Below are 19,581 nucleotides of genomic sequence, written 5' to 3' on the forward strand. Positions count from 1 at the left end.
TAGAACATACTGCCCATATGTTGGCGGTAGTTATCTGGCCTGGATTTTAGGAATTGTCCTGATTCCTAATCTTAGGTCTTGTTGTCATTACACGTGCCTGAAGTTTAGTTAAGCACATGTGTGGTAGTGGAGGCGAGTTCTCCCTCTTGGGAGCACATCCACTGCCCCCCCCCGCGTGTTGCCTCTGCCTTTCCCTCGCCTAAGCTCCAAGGCCCTTCTGCTTCTCTAACTGGGTTCCTGAGCCGACGCAGCCCAGCTGGCTCACTTCCACTACCTCTGTGACTTTCTAAATAAGCTTTCTCATAGTTTGAAAACAAGCAAACAAAAAGAATATCGATACTTACCTGGCAGGGAAGATATATGCTCACGAAGGTGGTTTTCCCAGGGTGAGGTGCACCCATCGCACTCCGGGTGTGCTGACCCCTGCAGTTTCCCCAAGTTCGGGAAACTCAGCTGCATAATTTGTAGTAGTGGAGGACTGCATTTGCACTCTCTCCTGGTTTTAAAAAAAAGATATGCATCATCCAGTACCTAAGCTCATAGGGAATTAGGACATAGAATTGTTTATGTTTTGGTCATTTACATTTGCAGCTAGACATCCGTTCTCTTTCTATTGTTAACGACATTCTAGTCGTTCCTTAGGAGTAGCACCTGTTCCCAATTATCTATCCAGGTGCTGACGTCACCAATGATGACAGTTGGGCACATGACCTGGGTCTGGCCAATGAGAGCATTTCATCCTCTTTGAGTCAGTGATTAATTCAGGGATGAATACGAAAAGCAGCCATGTAATCAGGTTCAACTATAGATGATCCTGTGACTTTTGCTTGAGACACAGGCAAAGAACCATTCTCTCTTCTCAATGGACTTGAAATTATGAGGCTGTGAACCTGGAGCTTCTGGAAGCTTCCACGAGGAGAGAGCCGGCCTGAGACAGAAACAAACTTGGAAAGCAGAGTCCAAAGATGGGGAGAAAGTGAGTCCTGAAGCTATCACAGGAGGCAGTACTTCAGCCACATCTGCAGTCAGCCTTCCCCTGGACCGCTTCATTTCCAGAGCCAATACATTTGGAGTTTTTGCTCGAACCATTGTGAGTCAAGTTTCTTTTCTTATAACGGAGAGAGTTCTGATTGATACAAGATGTTTGCTAGGTTGGTTTTGCATTCCCTGTAGAAAGTTCTTGCTCTTTTAGAGAAGGAAGAGGGAACTCAAGGAAACTCTAGTTCTAGGAAACTACGGAGTAGTGGGTACTTGGCCTGGTCAGTGGAGACAAACCAGCTAGAACTCAGAATTAAAGTCTGTCCTGAGGATGTATTGGTTTAAATTAAAGTTTACTATTTTTAAGCATTTGTGATCATTTATTTAAACTATTTTGGAAGGCTGCAAAGTGTCTTCAGGTTAAAAAAAAACAAGCTTTGTAGTTAAAGCTTGGGAAAGTGATTTTATTTTATTGAGCCTCAGTTTCCTCATCTGTAAAATGGGCATATTCAGAGTGCCTATCTCAAATGCTCGTTAAAGGCACATCAAACACTCAGAATAAGATATCTAGTATATCCTCAATAAATAGAAGCTATCACTGTTAGTAATGCTCTGAATTTTTCCTTTTTGGAAAGTGTGATGGGTCATATTATATCCCTGGGCCAGAATTAAGAGTCAAAATAATTTAAAAGAGAAGCACAAACTCTAAAAAAAAAAAAAAAAAAAAAATAGGTGTATTAAACATATCATAGGCTACCTAAGATTAGTTTGCTCACTCTTCCAAGTTGTAGGTAGAGAGAAATCTAAGCACTGGTATTGTCCTATTTCTAGTGAAGGACCAGGTTATGCAATGCTGTTTCCTGTCTCAGTTTAAGGGTATTTTAAGTTGTCAATGACGGTCCTTCTCCTGATGGAAGTAAGAGTTCAGACCGAGCTTTACTTCCTGACCTTAAAAATACTTTACTTAAAAATAAAACAAAATAATAAAAAACAGTATGACACATGTCAAAAGCGTAATTCAAACTAATGGTTGTTTAGAAGTACTATGGGCCTGGCACTATGCTAAACTTTCCGTGGGCCATCCTGTGTCTATCACAACTCCAGAAGGTAGGGACTCGTATCACCGACTTACAGACAGGAAAACTCGGGCTCAGAAAGGAAGGACTGCGGAGGGACCCACAGCTGCTGAGTGGTGGGATGACAGCCAGGCAGCCCGACCCCACAGCCTGCCCTGTTAGTCACCACACACTGCCCCTTTGCCTTGTCCTCCCGAGTCCAGCCAGGTGGGAGTCCTTACCCTCTAGCTCTCGAGCCCACTTCTGTTTACTGTAGGTCTGAGAGAATCAGGAGACCTGGTTCCCACGAGGCAGTACCCCCAGCATCGCCCAAAAGGCTGGTAGTGGGATTTTCCAGCGGCAGAACTGAATCACTTTGAGGAAAAGGGATGTCTCTTGGGAAAACTTGTTCTATTCTCATCATATATGCTTCTTGCTCTGAAAATTCGGATAAGATGTCTCATTGTGCAAGGATAATCACTCCTTCCTAATGAACCACTCAATAATTTATTTGGTTACATGTGATTAGCATGGGAACCAGATGAGGGTAAAAGTATCTACTCTTATTTATCTATTTTTAAGTACAATGCTCCAAGGGAGAAATTGAGAAGTTTACTTGAAAGAATGATTTATTTTATGTAAATTTTGTATGGATAGCATGCCATGTTCTGAGATGAATTTGAAAGTGCTAATGAGCACCTTCTACGGCCCTGACCATCCTTAAAGTTTTCCCTGTCACCATGATGGTTATTATCTGAGGACTTTGCTATTGCTATCAGATGTTGTCATTAGCTTGGTTTGTCTCCCTCTGGGATGTGTAATGTCTGTGACTGGGTGACAATAGGAATTAATGAAAGATATGAGCAGAGACTGAAGTATTATGGTCAAATACCACATAATAATGTTTCAGTAAAGAATGGACCACATATGCCCAGTTGGTGTGGCTCAGTGTTTGAGCGTTGACCCATGCACCAAGAGGTCACCGATTCGATTCCCAGTCAGGGCACATGCCCAGGTGGTAGGCCCGATCCCCAGTGGGGGGCATGCAGGAGGCGGCCAATTGATGTTCTCTCTCACTGATGTTTCTATCTCTCTCTCTCTCTCTCTCAAAAAAAAAGAAATGGACCACATATATGATGATGGTCTCATAAGATTATTATGGAGCTGAAAAACTGCTATCGCCCAGTGACATGGTAGCTGTCGTAATGTCGCAGAGAGGAATACTTGTGGGGAGTTCTGCGCTCAGTGCTGTGTTATCACAGAAGATAGCTCCATGCGTGTGGTCGCCTCTGGAGACCTGCCCTGGGACAAGGCATGGGGGGGACGATGGTGTTACTGACGGTCCTGACCCTGGGAAGACCTAGGCTAATGGGGGCACTTATGTCTTTGTTTTTAACAAAAAACTTTAAAAAGTAAAAAGAAAAATTTTAATAGTAAACAACTTATCGCAGAAGTATATAAAGAAAGAAAATAGTTTGTGTAACTCTACAATGTGTTTGTGTTTTAATCTAAGTTATCTTTAAATCTAAGTTATTTTTAAAAACTAAAAATTTTATGAAGTAAAAATGTTGCAGTAAGCTAAGCTTAGTTTATTATTGAAGAAAAGAAAAGAAAAGAAAAGAAAAGAAAAGAAAAGAAAAGAAAAGAAAAGAAAAGAAAAGAAAAGAAAGTTAATCCAGTGTAGTCCAAGGGTACAGTGCTCATAAAGTCTTCAGTGTCATACAGGAAAGTCCTGGGGCTTCCGTCACTCACCACTCACTCGTGACTCCCCACAGCCACTCCAGTGCGCACGCTCCGCTCATGGGAAGTGCCCTATACTAGCATACCATTTTTTATCCCTTATGCCAGATTCTACTGTGCCTTTTCTATGTGGAGATATGTTTAGATACACAAATACTTACCATTGTGTTACAATTGCCTACAGTGTTCAGTGCAGCAGCGTGCTGTGCAGGCTTGTATTCTAGGAGCAATAAGCTCTGCCATATGGACGGGGTGTGAAGTAGGTTTGTGTAAGTGCACTCTGTGGTGTCAGCCCAGTGACAACATCACTTAATGATGCATTTCCCAGATCATATTCCTGTCATTAAGAGACACATGCCTATATTAAGCAGACGAACATTAATGATCCTCATTATACAGCAATGACCAGGGTGTGGTTGCTGATAGTCAGAGCCAGCACACTGTATGACACCAAGGGCTTTATCTGCACTATATTCAGCATCCAAGTGAAAGTCAAAAGAGGTTGTGTTAGGAGACAATGGAGAGGTAGACATGTGTTGCTTCTTGGCTGCCCAGAATTCACTTAATTCTATTTCTGATAGCTTCCAGCATTCACTGAGAATCCATGCTAACACCCCCAATGCAGGTGGAACTAATTTCACCCCAGCTCTAAAGGTGGCATGTGATTCAGGTCGGCACAATCAAAGCTTCGTGTTCCCCCGACTGCAGGGGACTTCTGAGGTAGACCTTGATGTAGTGACTTCTCAGCCTGAGCAGAAGGCTGGCCTGCTTCTGAGAAGTTCCTGAGATTTTGGGGGTTTGACTGTAAAATCATATTGACTCGAGCAGACATACAGCCTGGAAGGAACACTGATACAATGGCAGCAATACAAGTTTGTGATGTACTGGAGGCATGTATTTGTCCACAATAAATGAGCATTGTATAACAGGGGCTATTGCTAACAGCAGGAGGGCATTAGGGAGAGGAGTCTGGGGAATTGTATCATGAGATGCTCTGGCTCTAAACCTGCTGGAGGATTCCAAGATTCAAGACATGATGTGTCTCCCAAGTTGCAATGAGCTTCCCCAAGCTTTCAAGATCGCTGTAGTACAGGACTTTATTTGTATGCTCATTCCTTTAGCCAGCTGAAAGTTTTCACTCCCAAAGGTGGAGCCATTGCTCTTTCCCCAGTCCTCTGACGTCATCTCCAGTCTCTGAGGCTTCTTGGTTATTGTTTGTATCATCTCCCATCTTTTCTCCCACCACCATGGCTAGACTAGGCTTTGCTTCTGACAGCATTTAAAAGATGTTTACATTCCATTTAGTACAATACTTGGAACTCTTTGGAGAAGAGTTCTAGAAATCTATTAAAAGAATAAGCTCTTTTGTCAGACATTTGGTAATTTATGACCACATTTTTTTCCTATCCTAGTTATGAAACTTGCTCTGTTGAATCCATCTGTATTACTAAGCATCAGCCAGGACTCAATCCCATTTCTGTCGTCACCATCATAAGTTATCTTCCATTGTGTTGACTCTGTCCCCTATTTTTTGCCTGACATGCTGCCTGCAGCATCTGACACACTCTGCTGAGGCAAACTGCCTTGCTCAGCTCTATTCACCATTCTCTTTTATCCAGACTGTGCCAACAAGGGGGAAAATCTGAAAACACCCTGTACGGTAATTAGGGATCAGGTGCAGTCACTGATGGGGCTTAGCATTTTAGATCTTCTCCAGGTGCAAAGGACTCAGGAATGATTATGGGTTATAACTGGGAGTTTCTATTTATGCCATTGAAGAAAGGTACGTTTTCCAGGCTCTAACTCTGACCTTTCCCTGCTTACTGAGCATTTACTCTCAGCCTCTGAAAGTCACACATTGGCTTTTGTATTACCTAGGTGCTCCAGTGCCATCATAAATAAATTCAAGAAGTACCTGAGCCCCAGCCCATTTGGCTCAGCAGTTAAGAGTGTCAGCCTGTGGACAAAGGGTTGCAGGTTTGATTCCAGGTCAGGGGCACATACCTAGTTTGCAGGTTTGATCCCTGGCCCTGGTTGGGGTTGTGTGGGAGGCAACCAATCAATGTGTCTTTTGATGTTTCTCTCTTTCCCTCCTTTCTTTCTACTCTTTCTAAAAATCAATGGAAAAATATCCTCTGGTGAGGATTAACAACAACAAAAAAGTCTTTGAATTGCTGAACACAGGAAGTATTCTCATACACGATACACAGTTGACACTTGAACAACTTGGATGTTAGCAGTGCCAACCCCTGCACAGCCGAAAATTTGTGGCTAGCTTTTGACCCCTCCCAAACTTAACTGCTAAATAGCCTATTATTGACTGGAAGCCTCACTGATAACATAAACTGCTTATTAACACATATTTTGTATATTATATGTGTTATATCCTGTATTCTTAAATTAAAGTAAGTTAGAGAAAAGAAAATGCTAAGAAAAGCAGTCCTGGCTGGGCAGCTCAGTTGGTTAGAGTGTCCTTCCAATATGCCAAGGTTGAGAGGGCAGGTTCAATTCCCTGTTGAGGGTATAGACAGAAATGAACCAATGAATGCATATAAAACAAGTGGAGCAATAGGTTTATTAAGAACAATCATAAGGAAGAGAAAATACATTTATAGTATTTATTGGAAAACTACATATAAGTGGACACCCACAGTTCAAATCTTAATTGCTCAACGGTCAGCTATATTTGGGCTGTGGTGGCAAATCAGAAACCAGAGACAGGCACTGGAGGGTGCCTTCAGCAATGAGACAGGAATCTACCTCTGTGTGGATCAGTATTGGGGTGTATCGCGTGGAGAAGTCAGCCTGGGAAAACAACAGGAGAAATAATCCGCTCCTAGATATATTTTCCTCATCGTTATAGAGATCTGCAGATATTGGACCTGCCTTTGGCTAGAAGAAAGTCTATGGATTGTTCAAAGGGGAAAGGGGGTAGAGAAGGTAGAAACAGCAATTTTTTTCCAGAATAGTAGAGCCTAGCTTTAAAAACGTTAAATGAGCCCTGGCCGGTTTGGCTCAGCGGTTAGAGCATCTGCCTGCGGCGGGTTCGGTTCCCGCTAAGGGCATGTACCTCGGTTGCAGTTTGTCCCCAGCCCTGGTTGGTCATGCGGGTGGCAGCCACTCGATGTGTCCCTTTCACATCGATGTTTCCCTCTCTCTCTCTCTTCCTCTCTCTCCCTCCACTCTATCTGTGCAAAAAATGGAAAAATGTCCTCGGGTGAGGATTAAAAATAAATAAATAAATAAATAAATAAATAAATAAATAAATAAATAAATACATGCATACATACATACATACATTAAATGAGGCACTTCTGTGGCTCTCTACTCCCTCTTGTGGTGAAGTGGGGTCATTGTTTTCTAACTAGTGGGGTCATTGTTTTCTAACTAGTGTACAACTTCAAGTTTCTGCCTGAGGCAGAAATCACCAAGTTGTTTAATATGAGAATGTATTTAGATTGAATGTAACAATCCAAGAAGACAAAGACATGCAGCCTTTGGACATATTTTTCAGAGAATCAATGAATTCACTTGTGAACTGTTGTAAATAAGCATATAGATCCACTATTCCTACAAACACTTTTCCCACCGAATCTTGGGCTAGTAAGGGGATTTTATGATCTGAGGAGGAAAGAAGTCCCTGGACTTTTCACCCTTCCGTTACAGCTGAGAGGAAATAATATACATTTTTCTACAAAAAATAAATAAATAAATAAAAAAGGTAGGATCTGAATACTATATTTTATTATATATGACATGATATATATATATATATATGACTGAAATTACTTTATTTATTGGGTATTTTATTCTCTATTATATATTCCACTCTGCAGCACAGAGAGGAGTGGAACAAATTACATGGTTTAACTGGGAGGCCCCTTTTATAAAAACCTGAATGGGATGGGCAGCTGTCCAAGAAAACATACTAGAAATATATTCTGTTTTTCTAGGAAAAAGGAGTTGGCACCAAATTTTAAAGTGCTGTGCATTGATGTAGTATTGTACTCATTAGGGTCAAGTGCACCCATTGTGCTGCTCAGTCATTTCTAGAACTTTGTAATTATACTGCATCAAAACAGGAAAGGATTCTTTTCAGGCAGACTCTGTGAAGGTCGTTCTTTAACTAGCCTGGCTGCTTGGGCATGGTCAAAGTAACTGTAAAGATTCGCTTCCCCTGGTGTGGTAGACAGCTTCTAAGATGGCCTTCTGTGAGGGTATTCCAAGGGAATACCAAGGGAGTAGTATGTCATCTCTCCCCTTTGAGTGTGAGGTAGAATTTTTGACCTGCTTCCAATGAATTGAATGCCGCAGAAGTGATGGGATGTTACTTCCAAGGTTAGGTTACAAAAAGGCTGGCTTTGCCCAAACTGGGAAGCAACCAAAATGTCCTTCAGGAAGTAAATGGGTAAATAAACTCTGGTACATCCAGACAATGGAATATTATTTAGTGCTAAAAAGAAGTGAGCTATCAAGCCATGAAAAGATATGGAGGGAACTTAAATGCGTATTATTAAGTAAAAGAAGCCAAATTGCGAAAGGTTACAAACTGGATGACTCCTACTACATGACAAGCTGGAAAAGACAAAACTATGGAGCCAGTAAAAAGATCAATGGTTGCTAGGGCTTAGCAGGAGGGAGGGATGAACTACACGGACCACAGGGTATTTTGAAGGCTGTGAAACTGCTCTGTATGATACTTCAATAGTGGATAGATGTCATTATACAGTGGTCTAAACCCATAAAATGTACAATACCAAGAGTGAATCCTAATATAAATTATGGACTTTGGGTGATATGACATGTCAATGTAGGTTCATGAATTATAATAAATGTACTTTGGGTGATATGTCCATGTAGGTTCATGAATTATAATAAATGTACCACTTGGGGTGGGGAATGTCAATGGTGTGGGAGGTTGTTCATGTGTGGGGCAAGGTGTATATGAGAACTCTATTTTCTGCTTAATTTTGTTGTAAAGCAAAAACTGCTCTTAAATATATATGTACATATGTACACACACAATTATAATGGTTTCCATCTTGGGTGCTTTTTTCTGCTCTCTCATTTGCCATGTTGTGAGTAGCTTTGTGGAGAGGCCATTGTGGCAAGAAACTGATGTCTCCAGGCAACAGCCGGCTGAGACGGGAGGCCTGCCAATGGCCGCAGGATACCCCCCAATGAACCTTGAGGTGACTGCAGCCGCATGCACACCTGATTCCAGCCTCATAAGGTACATTCTGAGAGACTCTGAGCTTAGGAACCCAGCTAAATCATGCCCAGATTTCCAACCCACAGGCACTGAGGTAATAGATGAATGTTTGTGATTTTAAACTGGCTAGGTTTTGTAGTCATTTGTTATGTAACAACAGATATGAAGATACCTGTTAAGCGACCTCTTACATACACATTTAAAAGAGATTCTTTAATAGTGAGAATTAGATGATAAGCGCTTAAGTCCATAGACCATACTAGGAATTCAATGAACAATTAAGCTTAAATATATCCAATCATCTATGAGTATAAAGTTGATGATCACTGTGTTGTTCTAGAGTAAACTGGCAATGCCTCCTCCTAAAGTGAAGACAATTAACTTACTGAACACCTACTGTTTACTAGGCACTTAGCATGACATCATTTAGGGGAGATCAGAGTAGGTAAGTAATTCATGCAAGTCGACATAGGTAGAAAGGGAATGAGATGAGATCGAAACCAAGGTGCCACTTTCAAGAAAAAGTAACTTGGCCCTGGCCAGTTTGGCTCAGTGGTTGGAGCACTGGTGCATGAACCAAAGGGTCTTAGGTTCGAGTTCTGATCAAGGGCACATACCTGGGTTGTAGGTTCAATTCCCCAGCCCCAGTCGGGGTTGTATGGGAGGCAACCAATCGATGTGTCTTTCTCACATCGATGTTTCTCTCTCTCCCTTTTTTTCTTCCACTCTATCTAAAAATTAATGGAAAAAATATCTTCAGATGAGGATTAACAACAAAAAAAGAAGAAAGAAAAAAAAACAACTTGTATTACTTTCCAGAACTTTTCCTGACATTTTCTGATTCTATATCTCCACTAATCCATGTTGACTAGTTAGGCCTATCCCCTGCAAACCCCAGTCAGAGTGGGATATTGATACATATTTATCTCAGCAGTTGATAGAACAAGCAGGCAAAATATCAGTAAGGATATAAAAGACTTGAATAATATGATCTAAAAATTTAACGTAAGGCCATATGTAAAACCCTGAGCCCTAAAATGCATATTATTTTTAAGTACATCTGGAATCTTTACTAAAACTGACCATATGGTCCATGAAGCCAATCTCAATATATTGAAAAGAACTGAAATCTACATATGGTCTCTGATAATAACAACATTAAGCTCAAAATCAACAATAAATAGATTATTATGAAATCTCCTTATGTTTGGTATTGAGAACTATACCTGCAAATAACTCCCATACCAAGAAAGAAAAGGATAATAGAAATCGGAAAAACATTTTAAACAGGAAAACCTCGGCGTTTTCTAGGAGTGTATGACAGGAAGAAAAGAGAAGCAGGGCTGTGGGCTGTCATGATGAGTCGTGGAGTCTAAGCAAGTCAGAAAGGAAGACAGAAAGAGCCTGTGGGTGTTGAGACGGCCATGGGAGTCATTGAAGGTCATGGCCACAGGGAAGAATTCTGCAATGAGAGTATTTGATCTGGAAAGGTCAAATATTTGCATAAGAGATTTCAGGAGTGGTAAGCATTTTGGTAATGACCATGTGGATGGTGTGACCGTGGAACAAAATGGCAATTTTTTTTTTTTACTGGATTTTTAAAAAAGTCACTGGAAGTGAGAGCACTAAGTACCTAGGAGGCAGGGTGTTGAGTGGATCATGCACATGGATTCTGAAGTCTCCCAGCAGAATAAAAGGATTTGAGGTGAGGAGTAACGCGGTAGGAAGTAAACTACATGATGAAGAAGGGGTTGTGAAAAGGAAGCTGGACGATTGAAAGCAAATGAGGTAAACAGTGGGTGGTCAGTCCCAAGTGGCTCCAGGTTAGCAGTATCAAAGCAGCAGGTGTACCAGGTAAGTCAGGGTTACTCCTAAAGCATATTTCATTGGGTACTTTTATAAACAAAAACAAAAAAATGGCAGTTGCTCATTAGGTACTGAAAATGGTTTTTATTGTTTATACAAATATTGGTTTCTTCCCACTGGGAGAAACCAGTCAAGTTCCTACTCCTTATTTGGGTTTTCTCAGCCTCACGGTGCAGTTTTACTTAGCACGCTTCTTCTTGGTATTCTCAACTTTCTCTAAGATAATTTTTTCAATACGCACGACTGCTTGTGGTTTCTCTAACAGAGAAACACACCCAGTAACTCAGGTTTGTGTCTAAAGCAGGCTTCAGAAGCTGCACAAACACTGTGTTTTCTTTAGCACAGTGCATCTGCTTATAATTGAGTTGGTTTTTTTTTTTTTTATCCTCACCCGAGGACATTTTTCCATTTTTTGTACAGATAGAGTGGGAGGGAGAGAGAGGAAGAGAGAGAGAGAGAGAAACATCGACATGAAGGGACACATCGAGTGGCTGCCACCCGCACGACCAACCAGGGCCGGGGACAAACTGCAACCGAAGTACGTGCCCTTAGCGGGAACCGAACCCGGGTCTCTCTGGACCGCAGGCCGACGCTCTAACCGCTGAGCCAAACTGGCCAGGGCAATTGAGTTGGTTTTAAGCTGCACAATATATGAGGTTTTGTGGAGCTTGAATTGTTTTAGATAGTTATTCACTTATCTAATTACACAAGTACATTTTCATGTAAAAAATATAAAACGAGCATCTCCTTGATCATTGCCATGGTCCCCAACTCATGTCCAGAACTAACCAGTTTTGGGGTGATGTGTTCTCCTGGGCTTTTCTCTATGCATTTACTTTCTTATAAGTACCATACACAGAGGGGAATATGTAGTTTTGCATATCAGATCACTTTACTTCCCTGCCATTCAAGGGCTTCCAATTTAAAAGTAGAGAATAAAATCCATACTTCCAACTGTGGCCTAAAACTCTATACAATCTGGTCCTTGCCTACCTCTTTGACCTCCTCTCATGCCAGGAGGTGTCTAGGCGTTCTTCCCACAGAGCCTTTGTACATGTTGTTTATTCTGCTTATAAAGCACTGTCCCAGTCCTTGCTTCACTGATTCTTCTCAACATTCAGGTCTCAGCTCAAATTCACCTCCTTATAAGCCTTTCCTAGTTGCCCTCTCTCAATAAGTACCTCCCTCTCCTGTCTCCACTTCCGGTCTCTTTTGAATCCCATCACTTTGTTTCAGGCAAAAGAGCCACACTACTGGGGTTTGAATCCTTACTTCACCACATGCTAGCTAATTTCTTAGCCTTTCTGAATTTCAGGTCTCTCCTCTGAAAAATGAGAATAATTACGGCATCTACTTTATAGATTCCTTTAAGTCATATGAGTTAATATGTGTAAAACCCAGAGCCCTTGCAATGATATGGAATACTTTATTTATTTGTATGTTTATCATCTTGCTTCTCTGGAATGTGAGATGTCTGTGTGCAGGCCCTTGTCTGTTCTGTTCTCAGCACAGTGCCTGACTCTTAGTGTCTGTAATAAATAAAGGTTGGATCTATGAATCCTTATATCTTACTCCCTCGCTTAGGGGTCTGTGTGCCCATGAGATAAGTTATAAAAACGCTTATACTTTTATACACTGGCCACTACTAGGTGTTCTCACATATCTTGTGCTGTTACACTAGAACGTCCTCACTTAAGGATAGGTTCTTCAACTGTAAGTGAAATGACATACAGTGAAACCAGTTTTACCGCAGGCTCATTGATGTAAACAAGCTAAGTTCCTGTGACATCTCAATGTTATAATAAAATGTTGAACGAATTCGGCCGGTGTGGCTCAGTGGTTGAGCATTGACCCATGCAGCACGAGGTCGCTGGTTCGATTCCCAGTCAGGACACATGCCCGGGTTGTGGGCCCGATCCCCAGTGGGGAGCATGCAGGAGGCGGCCTATTGATGTTCTCTCTCATCGATGTTTCTCTCTCTCTCTGTCTCCCTCTCACTTCTTCTCTCTCTCAAATCAATAAAGGAAAAAAATTTAAAAAAAATGTCGAACGAAACGATGTTATTCAAGGACCCGCTGTAAATCTCATACCTGCAAAGTAGGATCCCAACTGCAATTCTCTTGTGTATTACTCTTCCAAAGAGAACAGGAGGCATAAGGTCCATGTAGCAGCAGCCACAATCTCACGACATTTAGAAAAGCACTAGCAGCAGTTGTCACAAGCCAAGATGACATTCCCAAATTCCAGTGCAACCCAGACCTATACTGCAGCTGCCAGCCACTTGGTTTAGGGTTATCTGAGGCATGGAGAAAGGCTTCTTGTCTGAGCTTGTCGACCAGTCATGCTGTGCTAGTTGGCCATGGTCTGTGAATCTAACCTCAACTGGGGAAATCTTTTGTAAAGAGGTTAGCTGTGCTTTCACGCGCTCCCAGGAATCTTGATGAAACCCAAGGCTTTCTCCAGCAGTGCTGCAGCTACTGTTACCATGAAGGCCGTGATTCAGAGGCCTAGTGAGGGCGTGCTGCCAGAGACTTCCCTTCTCTAAAGGATGTACACACACACACACACACACACACACACACACACGGTTTTTTTTTTTTTTTTTTTCTGCATAAGGTCCAACTTGGGTCATCTTTCCAAGGCTTAGAAACAAGATAAAGGAGGAAAAGTTTCGTAAAAAATTAACTAGATCTCTATCTCTTAAACTGAGCTCGAGAAAAAGACAAGTCTAAAGTGCTTCATTCTAGAGGTGCTAACAATGGGTCTGAAGTCCATGTAGTTCAGCTGCCTGAACTACAAGTGCAATAGAGGGTTCCCTAGAGAGTTGTGGGTGATCCCAGGAAAGAAATTTTCTGTCTCTATCCAAGACTTGATCCTGACTTAGCATGAGGTCCTAGAAAGCCTGCGTTGATTCCCAGATGAATTTGTTGTTTTTCATTAAACTTGGGCCATGGTGGTTTACAAGTGCTAAACCAGACTGTGCAGTTGTAATCTCAAATCAGCTGCAGCTCAGCAACAGCTGACAGAATTTGCAGGAAGGGCAGGGAGTGAGGTTCAGAGCCTCTGCAGTTAGGAGCCACACCCAAATCATGCCCCAGGTGGTCTGATGAAGATTCCATTGTCCTTGCAGCTGGACTCCCACCACTGACACTACTGCCGCTGAATGTCACCCACTCCCACTAGAGCTGATGTCAGTGCTGCTGTCATTTATCACCAGAACGGTTTGGTATAGTTTGTCATTCCACCCCAATTCAGTGCCTTGGGAGAAGCATCTGATTGGTAGAACTTAGGTCATGTGCTATGCCTAGCTACAAGGGAGGCTAGAAAGGTATCTGATATTTTCAGTCTCTGAGGTAGGAAATAGATGGAGGTACTGTCTCCTCCAACAACTGAAAGCAGGTTCAGAGACTGAGAAGCACATAAGAGAAGAATATTGTTTCTCTGTAATATCCCTTCATGTTCTCTGAGCATCAGGGCTGAGCCATCAAGCTTAGTGTCTCCCTTAGAAGAGTGACTCCTTAGAAAAGAGAGGACACTCTTAGGAGGAGTTCTGACCAGCAGGAAAGATTAAATAGAATTCTTACTGGGAAGGGAATGGAAAAGATTAGGAGGGTGGATAATAAGGGCTATGATTGGCTGGGTTCTTCAGAACCCAACACCCCTTGTCCCCTTCATGGTCTGGGCCTGAAGAGATGAGCCAATAAAAAGGACAGAAGCACCAGATAGATTTTGACCCTGAGAAGACACTGCCATGCAGGTGACTTTGAATCCTCATGAGGTGACTGCCACAGAATGGCAATAGCTTTATTGATCTGTATGATGAGCAAGTTGAAGTTTTTATTTATGCCTGTCTCCTTTGGATCCTGGCTGGCATATATTTTTTGAACTATTATTTGAATAATTTTAAAATTCAAAATATGTTTAGACTTACATAGAAATTGCTAAAATTGTTCAGAGGGTAAGACATAATTCATAGCAGATTCTCAGAGTAAACTCACATATTGATGAAAATATGATTCAGAGGCTACATAGATTTGAGTTGAAGCTCAGTACAGGTGGGTTGAGGACCAATGAGACCCCTCAATTATGCTGAGAAAATAAACCACGAGTTTTATTTGCCACAGACTTTATCAGTAGGTGAGGGGAGAAGCAGAGGCCAGCTTGGCTTTAAGGACCACCCCTGCTCTTGCCAAACATTTCTTCTATGTTAAGGTGACATACAGGCTAGGAGAGGCAGGAGGGAGAAATCCTGAAAGACAGCATTCACTCCCAAACAGATGGAGTTATTTTATTTATTTATTTATTTTATCCTCACCCGAGGACATTTTTCCATTTTTTGTTCAGGTAGAGTGGGAGGGAGAGAGAGGAAGAGAGAGAGAGAGAGAGAGGGAAACATCGATGTGAAAGGGACACATCGAGTGGCTGCCACCCGCACAACCAACCAGGGCCGGGGACAAACTGCAACCGAGGTACGTGCCCTTAGCGGGAACCGAACCCGGGTCTCTCAGGACCGCAGGCCGACGCTCTAACCGCTGAGCCAAACCGGCCAGGGCACAGATGCAGTTATTTTTAACTGGCAAGTTTGAGTTTCCTTTTCTGCCTCTCCTCCCATGAGAACGAGGACTTGAGAGAAAGATGAGACCATTAGATAAAATAATCTACATTTCTACTGTACAGCAACACTTTTTGTAGTGTTTTAAATTACACACCTCACTGTACTTCCATGACTGTAATTCCTAAATCTGTATTGCCTCTCATTCATACTCAAGACATATTTGGACACCTGCTAGGCACTTGCATTTACCTATGCTTGTTGGCTCTGGTCTAGGACTAGCCAGCACCCAGTTGTGAGTCTGGTAAGTGGAGTATTGGCTCCCAGCAATAGCTGATAAAGCTTTAATTCTCGCTCCCGTTGTAGGTCTGTGGCTGAACGCACCTCACTGTAGGTGACAACTGGGTTGATTCTGCACTGTCAAAAATAGGAAAAATAGCCTTTTTTCTCTTTTTTTAATTAAAAACATTTTAAACATAAGAACAGGGTTATTGGGTTAAACAGGAAACATTAAAACACAAGATCGAGACAGACACCCTAACAAGGATATCTGGGCACCTGGGCCAGGTAGAGCTTGGAAAAAGGGCCAGTGCACAGTATACTAAGCTTTCTGGTGGGATCTAGTTTGAGGAAATTTGGCTCTGCTGCAGTGCCTAGCTACTTCAGCTTTCTCTGCAGGAATCAGGGGCGTGGAGACCAAAGTCTGCTGAGCTGTTACACCGGCTTACCCTTGAACCTTGGATTCCCACATGGCTGTGCCCAAAGATCACTTTTGCATTTGATTCAGGCCTGGATTTAAAATGCCTGCAGACTAGGCCTCTGGGCCTTCCTTGTGGCCAGTAAGCAAAGAAGGTGGTCATTGATCTGAAGCAAGGGTAGACTCACCTTTTCAGGGAGCAGCTGTGCGCTGGTGGCAGAGCCAGGGCCAGCATGGGACTGAGAGGAGGGCCCCATCTCCAGGCAACCGGCCCCGTTGGTTGGAGGTGGCACTGGGGCGCGGTGAGGTCCTGGCCCAAAGCTTTAGGAGTGACCTCTTTCATGTCACAAGGGCTTTCTTATCTTTGGGTCCAGTGCCCTCTGGGCTAGCCTTCCTGGGCTTCCGTGGGCACTGGAATTCAGGGGTCAAAGTCATAAGGCAGATGTACACAAATGGCTAAGAGAGCAAGTTGCTGCTGTAGGGGCCAGCTTTCAGGCAAAGGAGATTTAGTCTTAAGTTACAGAGAGATGTCTCTTGCTCTGCCTGAACACTGAAATCAAACTCTCAGAGCTCTAAGAACCACAGCTGTCTGCCAGGGAGCTCCAGCCATAGCTTCCATTCGCTTCTCAAACGCGGTTTGTCCCAAATCACAGTCGTGTTTGCTCTAAATGCTGCTCTTCTCCCACTATTCCTTCTTCTGATGAACGTCCCACCATAACCTAGACTCTCAAGCCGGAAATATAGGGGTTATTTCAGTTGCTCCTCTCTCACTTCCACATCCAATTAATCACAAAGACCTGACTCCGTTTCCAAAAATATCTTCAAATTTTTCCTCTTCCACATTTCCTCTGACTTACTTCTGACCCCCATAATTTTTCCAAGTAGGTTTCTCTCAGTTTTCCTTGTCCACCTCCAATCAGTCCTCAATAATAGCACAAAGCGATCTTTCCATGATATAAATGTGTTCCCTGGAGTAATCCTGCTTAAAATCATTCTCAGCACTAAATTAAAACATCAAAGCGCGGCCTGACTGACTCTGCTTACTTCTGTGGCCATACCCTCTCCCCTTCCCCTGCAACCTAGTCAGTATTTTCATTGTCTGTAAGGTCCTCCATTTGCAGAGTTCACTTCTTCAAGTACTTTGGAAGCCATCCCCTTTGAAAAGCTTTCCCCAGCAGGGATAAGGCCGGTTTATTTTGGCACCACTCACTAACTTGTACACATTTGTCACAAGTCTTATGCTGCACTGTTATTAAAGATTTACTGCCCTGGCCAGTTCGGCTCAGCGGTTGTGCATCGGCCTGCAGACCAGAGCATCCTGGGTTCGGTTCCCACTAGGGGCACGTGCCACACACACACACACACACACACACACATACACATAAAGATTTACCATTTGACTTTGAATAACTCTGGAGAACTTAACTGTTCATCTGTAAACTTGCGCTTAATACATGTTGAATGAATTACAGCATAGGACTATTATCAACATACGAAACCAAAAATCATTTAGAAGCACTTAACATTTTTTTGTCCCGAGATTCTATTTTGGGAGGTCAGCATTGGGGTCTGCGACTATGCATTTTTGACACTTTCCGGATGATTTTCATGCAGGAAGTCCAGGGATTACATCCTGAGAAATCTTTACCCTTTGGTAAGGATGGCATTTCTTCTCAGAGGCTGTTTTGAAGGCTACCTAAGGATATTTCTCTAGGCTAGCTTCTAAATCTAGGAGAGCTTGTTGAGTGAATGACAAAACAACAGGTGAATGAATAAACAAGGTGCCAACTCGGCCATTTCACCACACAGGTCCCAGCAGCCCCTATCACTACTTGGTGCAACAGAACTAGCCTTTCGAGCCAAGCCTCTCAGGCAGGCTCTCTCCGCGGCTGGAGGCACGCTGGACTACATTTCCCAGAGGGCCAGGGATCTCCGCGCAGGCGCACTAGGAAAACTACGGTGTCCGTCTCCTTCCCAGAAACTGGCAGGTCACTCCCACCCCGCCTCTGCCGCTGCCTGTCTTCTCCTGTCCCGCAGCAGTCTGAGCTCCTGAGGTTCTGTTTGTGTGTGTGCTTCGTTGCAGGCTGGACTCATGGCCTCTCCACTGAGATTCGACGGGCGGGTGGTATTGGTCACCGGCGCAGGGGGAGGTGAGCAAGCGAAGGCTGAAGGGCGATCCCCTCTTTCCGGGCCTGGGATTCGCGCGCAGCCGCAGCCTCGGTCCCAGCGTCGGGTGCTGCGGCCATCGGTGACGGGTGGGGGGAAGAAGCGGCTTGGGGAGCCAGGGACAGGACCCTGTGGGGCAGGGTGGGAGGACGTGGAGCAGCTGTTGTCGGGGCCCCGACTCCGGCCAACCTGGAGTTGTGGGAGCCTCCCTCGGCCCGTGTAGCGCGGGGAGAGAGGCTGCGCTGCGCTGCGGGTTGCAGAGCAAGGTAAAGGTCCTGGTAGGCGCCCGGCTCTGCGCACTAGCTGCGACTCGCCTGCCCGGAGGCTCTCTTCGGCCTCTCTCAAGTCTTTTAAAGGTTGTGAAAAAGCGACTGGGGGTGCAATCACCCCCAGAGGAGTAGAGCTATCAGTTCCTTGCCTTTGAAAAGTCAATCACTTAGTATTTCTTTTCCTCTGCCGGGTGCTTTTAGTTCTCGAGAGGCCTTCTTTGAGGAGGGCACCTAAGAGTCCTGGTTGAGTTTGTGTGCTTATCAAGCCAAGTACTCCACACTCGTCCCTACTTGACCCATGACTGCAGTTTCCCTTTGCCCCCCAAATGTTACCTGTTTCTGCAGTTATCCTTGGCCCCCAAAATGTCACTTGTTTACTGCAGTTACCTTTGGCCCCAAAAATGTTACATGGAAAAATTCCAGGAATAAACAATTCGTAAGTTTTAAATTGCGCACTGTTCTGCGTAGCTTGATGAAATCTTGAGTGGTCTCAGTGTGTTCAGTTCTGGGTGTGAATCATCCCTTTGTACAGTGTAGGTGCTTTAATGGTAAAGGTAGATCACTGACACATTTTTTTGAGAGAATTGTATAGCTTGGTTTTAAGTTGAGACAATTCTCTGTTTAACTTAGGACATTCTCTTTTAGAGACCTATCCCTTTCATCTAATGTTTTTCTTTCTTTCTTTTTTTAATTCTCACCCTAGGATATTTTTCTGTTTATCTTGAGAGAAAGTGGGAGGGAGGAAGAAAGAGGGGGAGAGAGCAAAACATCGATGGTGAGAGGGACACATAGACTGGTTGCTTCCCACAGACCCCTACCAGGGCAGGGTTGAACCACAACCAAAGTACATGCTCTTGACAGAAATCTCACTGGCAACTCTTTGTTCCACCAGCCAACGCTCTAACTGCTGAGTCAAATCGGCCAGGGCTCATCGAATGATTTTCTACTGTGTTACCATAATTTTTTGCATTCTGGTCATGAATATTTGGTTTTTCTAAAAACCCCATGTTTAGAACATGCGTTTTAGCCTTGATCTGATAAAAAGG

The 19,581-nt window shown here is 43.4% G+C and overlaps 1 protein-coding gene and 1 non-coding gene across 2 annotated transcripts in view; both read left to right on the plus strand.

Moving 5' to 3' along the window:
• Positions 1 to 336: 336 nt before the first annotated feature.
• On the plus strand, positions 337 to 497 carry LOC118643052. Its single transcript, XR_004961938.1, has one exon. It is a non-coding gene; the product is annotated as a U1 spliceosomal RNA (small nuclear RNA).
• A 17,596-nt stretch (positions 498 to 18,093) lies between these two features.
• HSD17B4 (hydroxysteroid 17-beta dehydrogenase 4) overlaps positions 18,094 to 19,581 on the plus strand; it is a 98,829-nt gene continuing 97,341 nt past the window's right edge. The window contains exon 1 of the mRNA XM_036280921.1: positions 18,094 to 18,250. Within this exon, the coding sequence (XP_036136814.1) occupies positions 18,193 to 18,250 (58 nt within the window). The 5' untranslated portion in view covers positions 18,094 to 18,192. The remainder of the gene's footprint in view (positions 18,251 to 19,581) is intronic.

The sequence above is a fragment of the Molossus molossus genome, unplaced genomic scaffold (assembly GCF_014108415.1).
Source record: "Molossus molossus isolate mMolMol1 unplaced genomic scaffold, mMolMol1.p scaffold_m16_p_3, whole genome shotgun sequence".
Taxonomy (NCBI): Eukaryota; Metazoa; Chordata; class Mammalia; order Chiroptera; family Molossidae; genus Molossus; species Molossus molossus.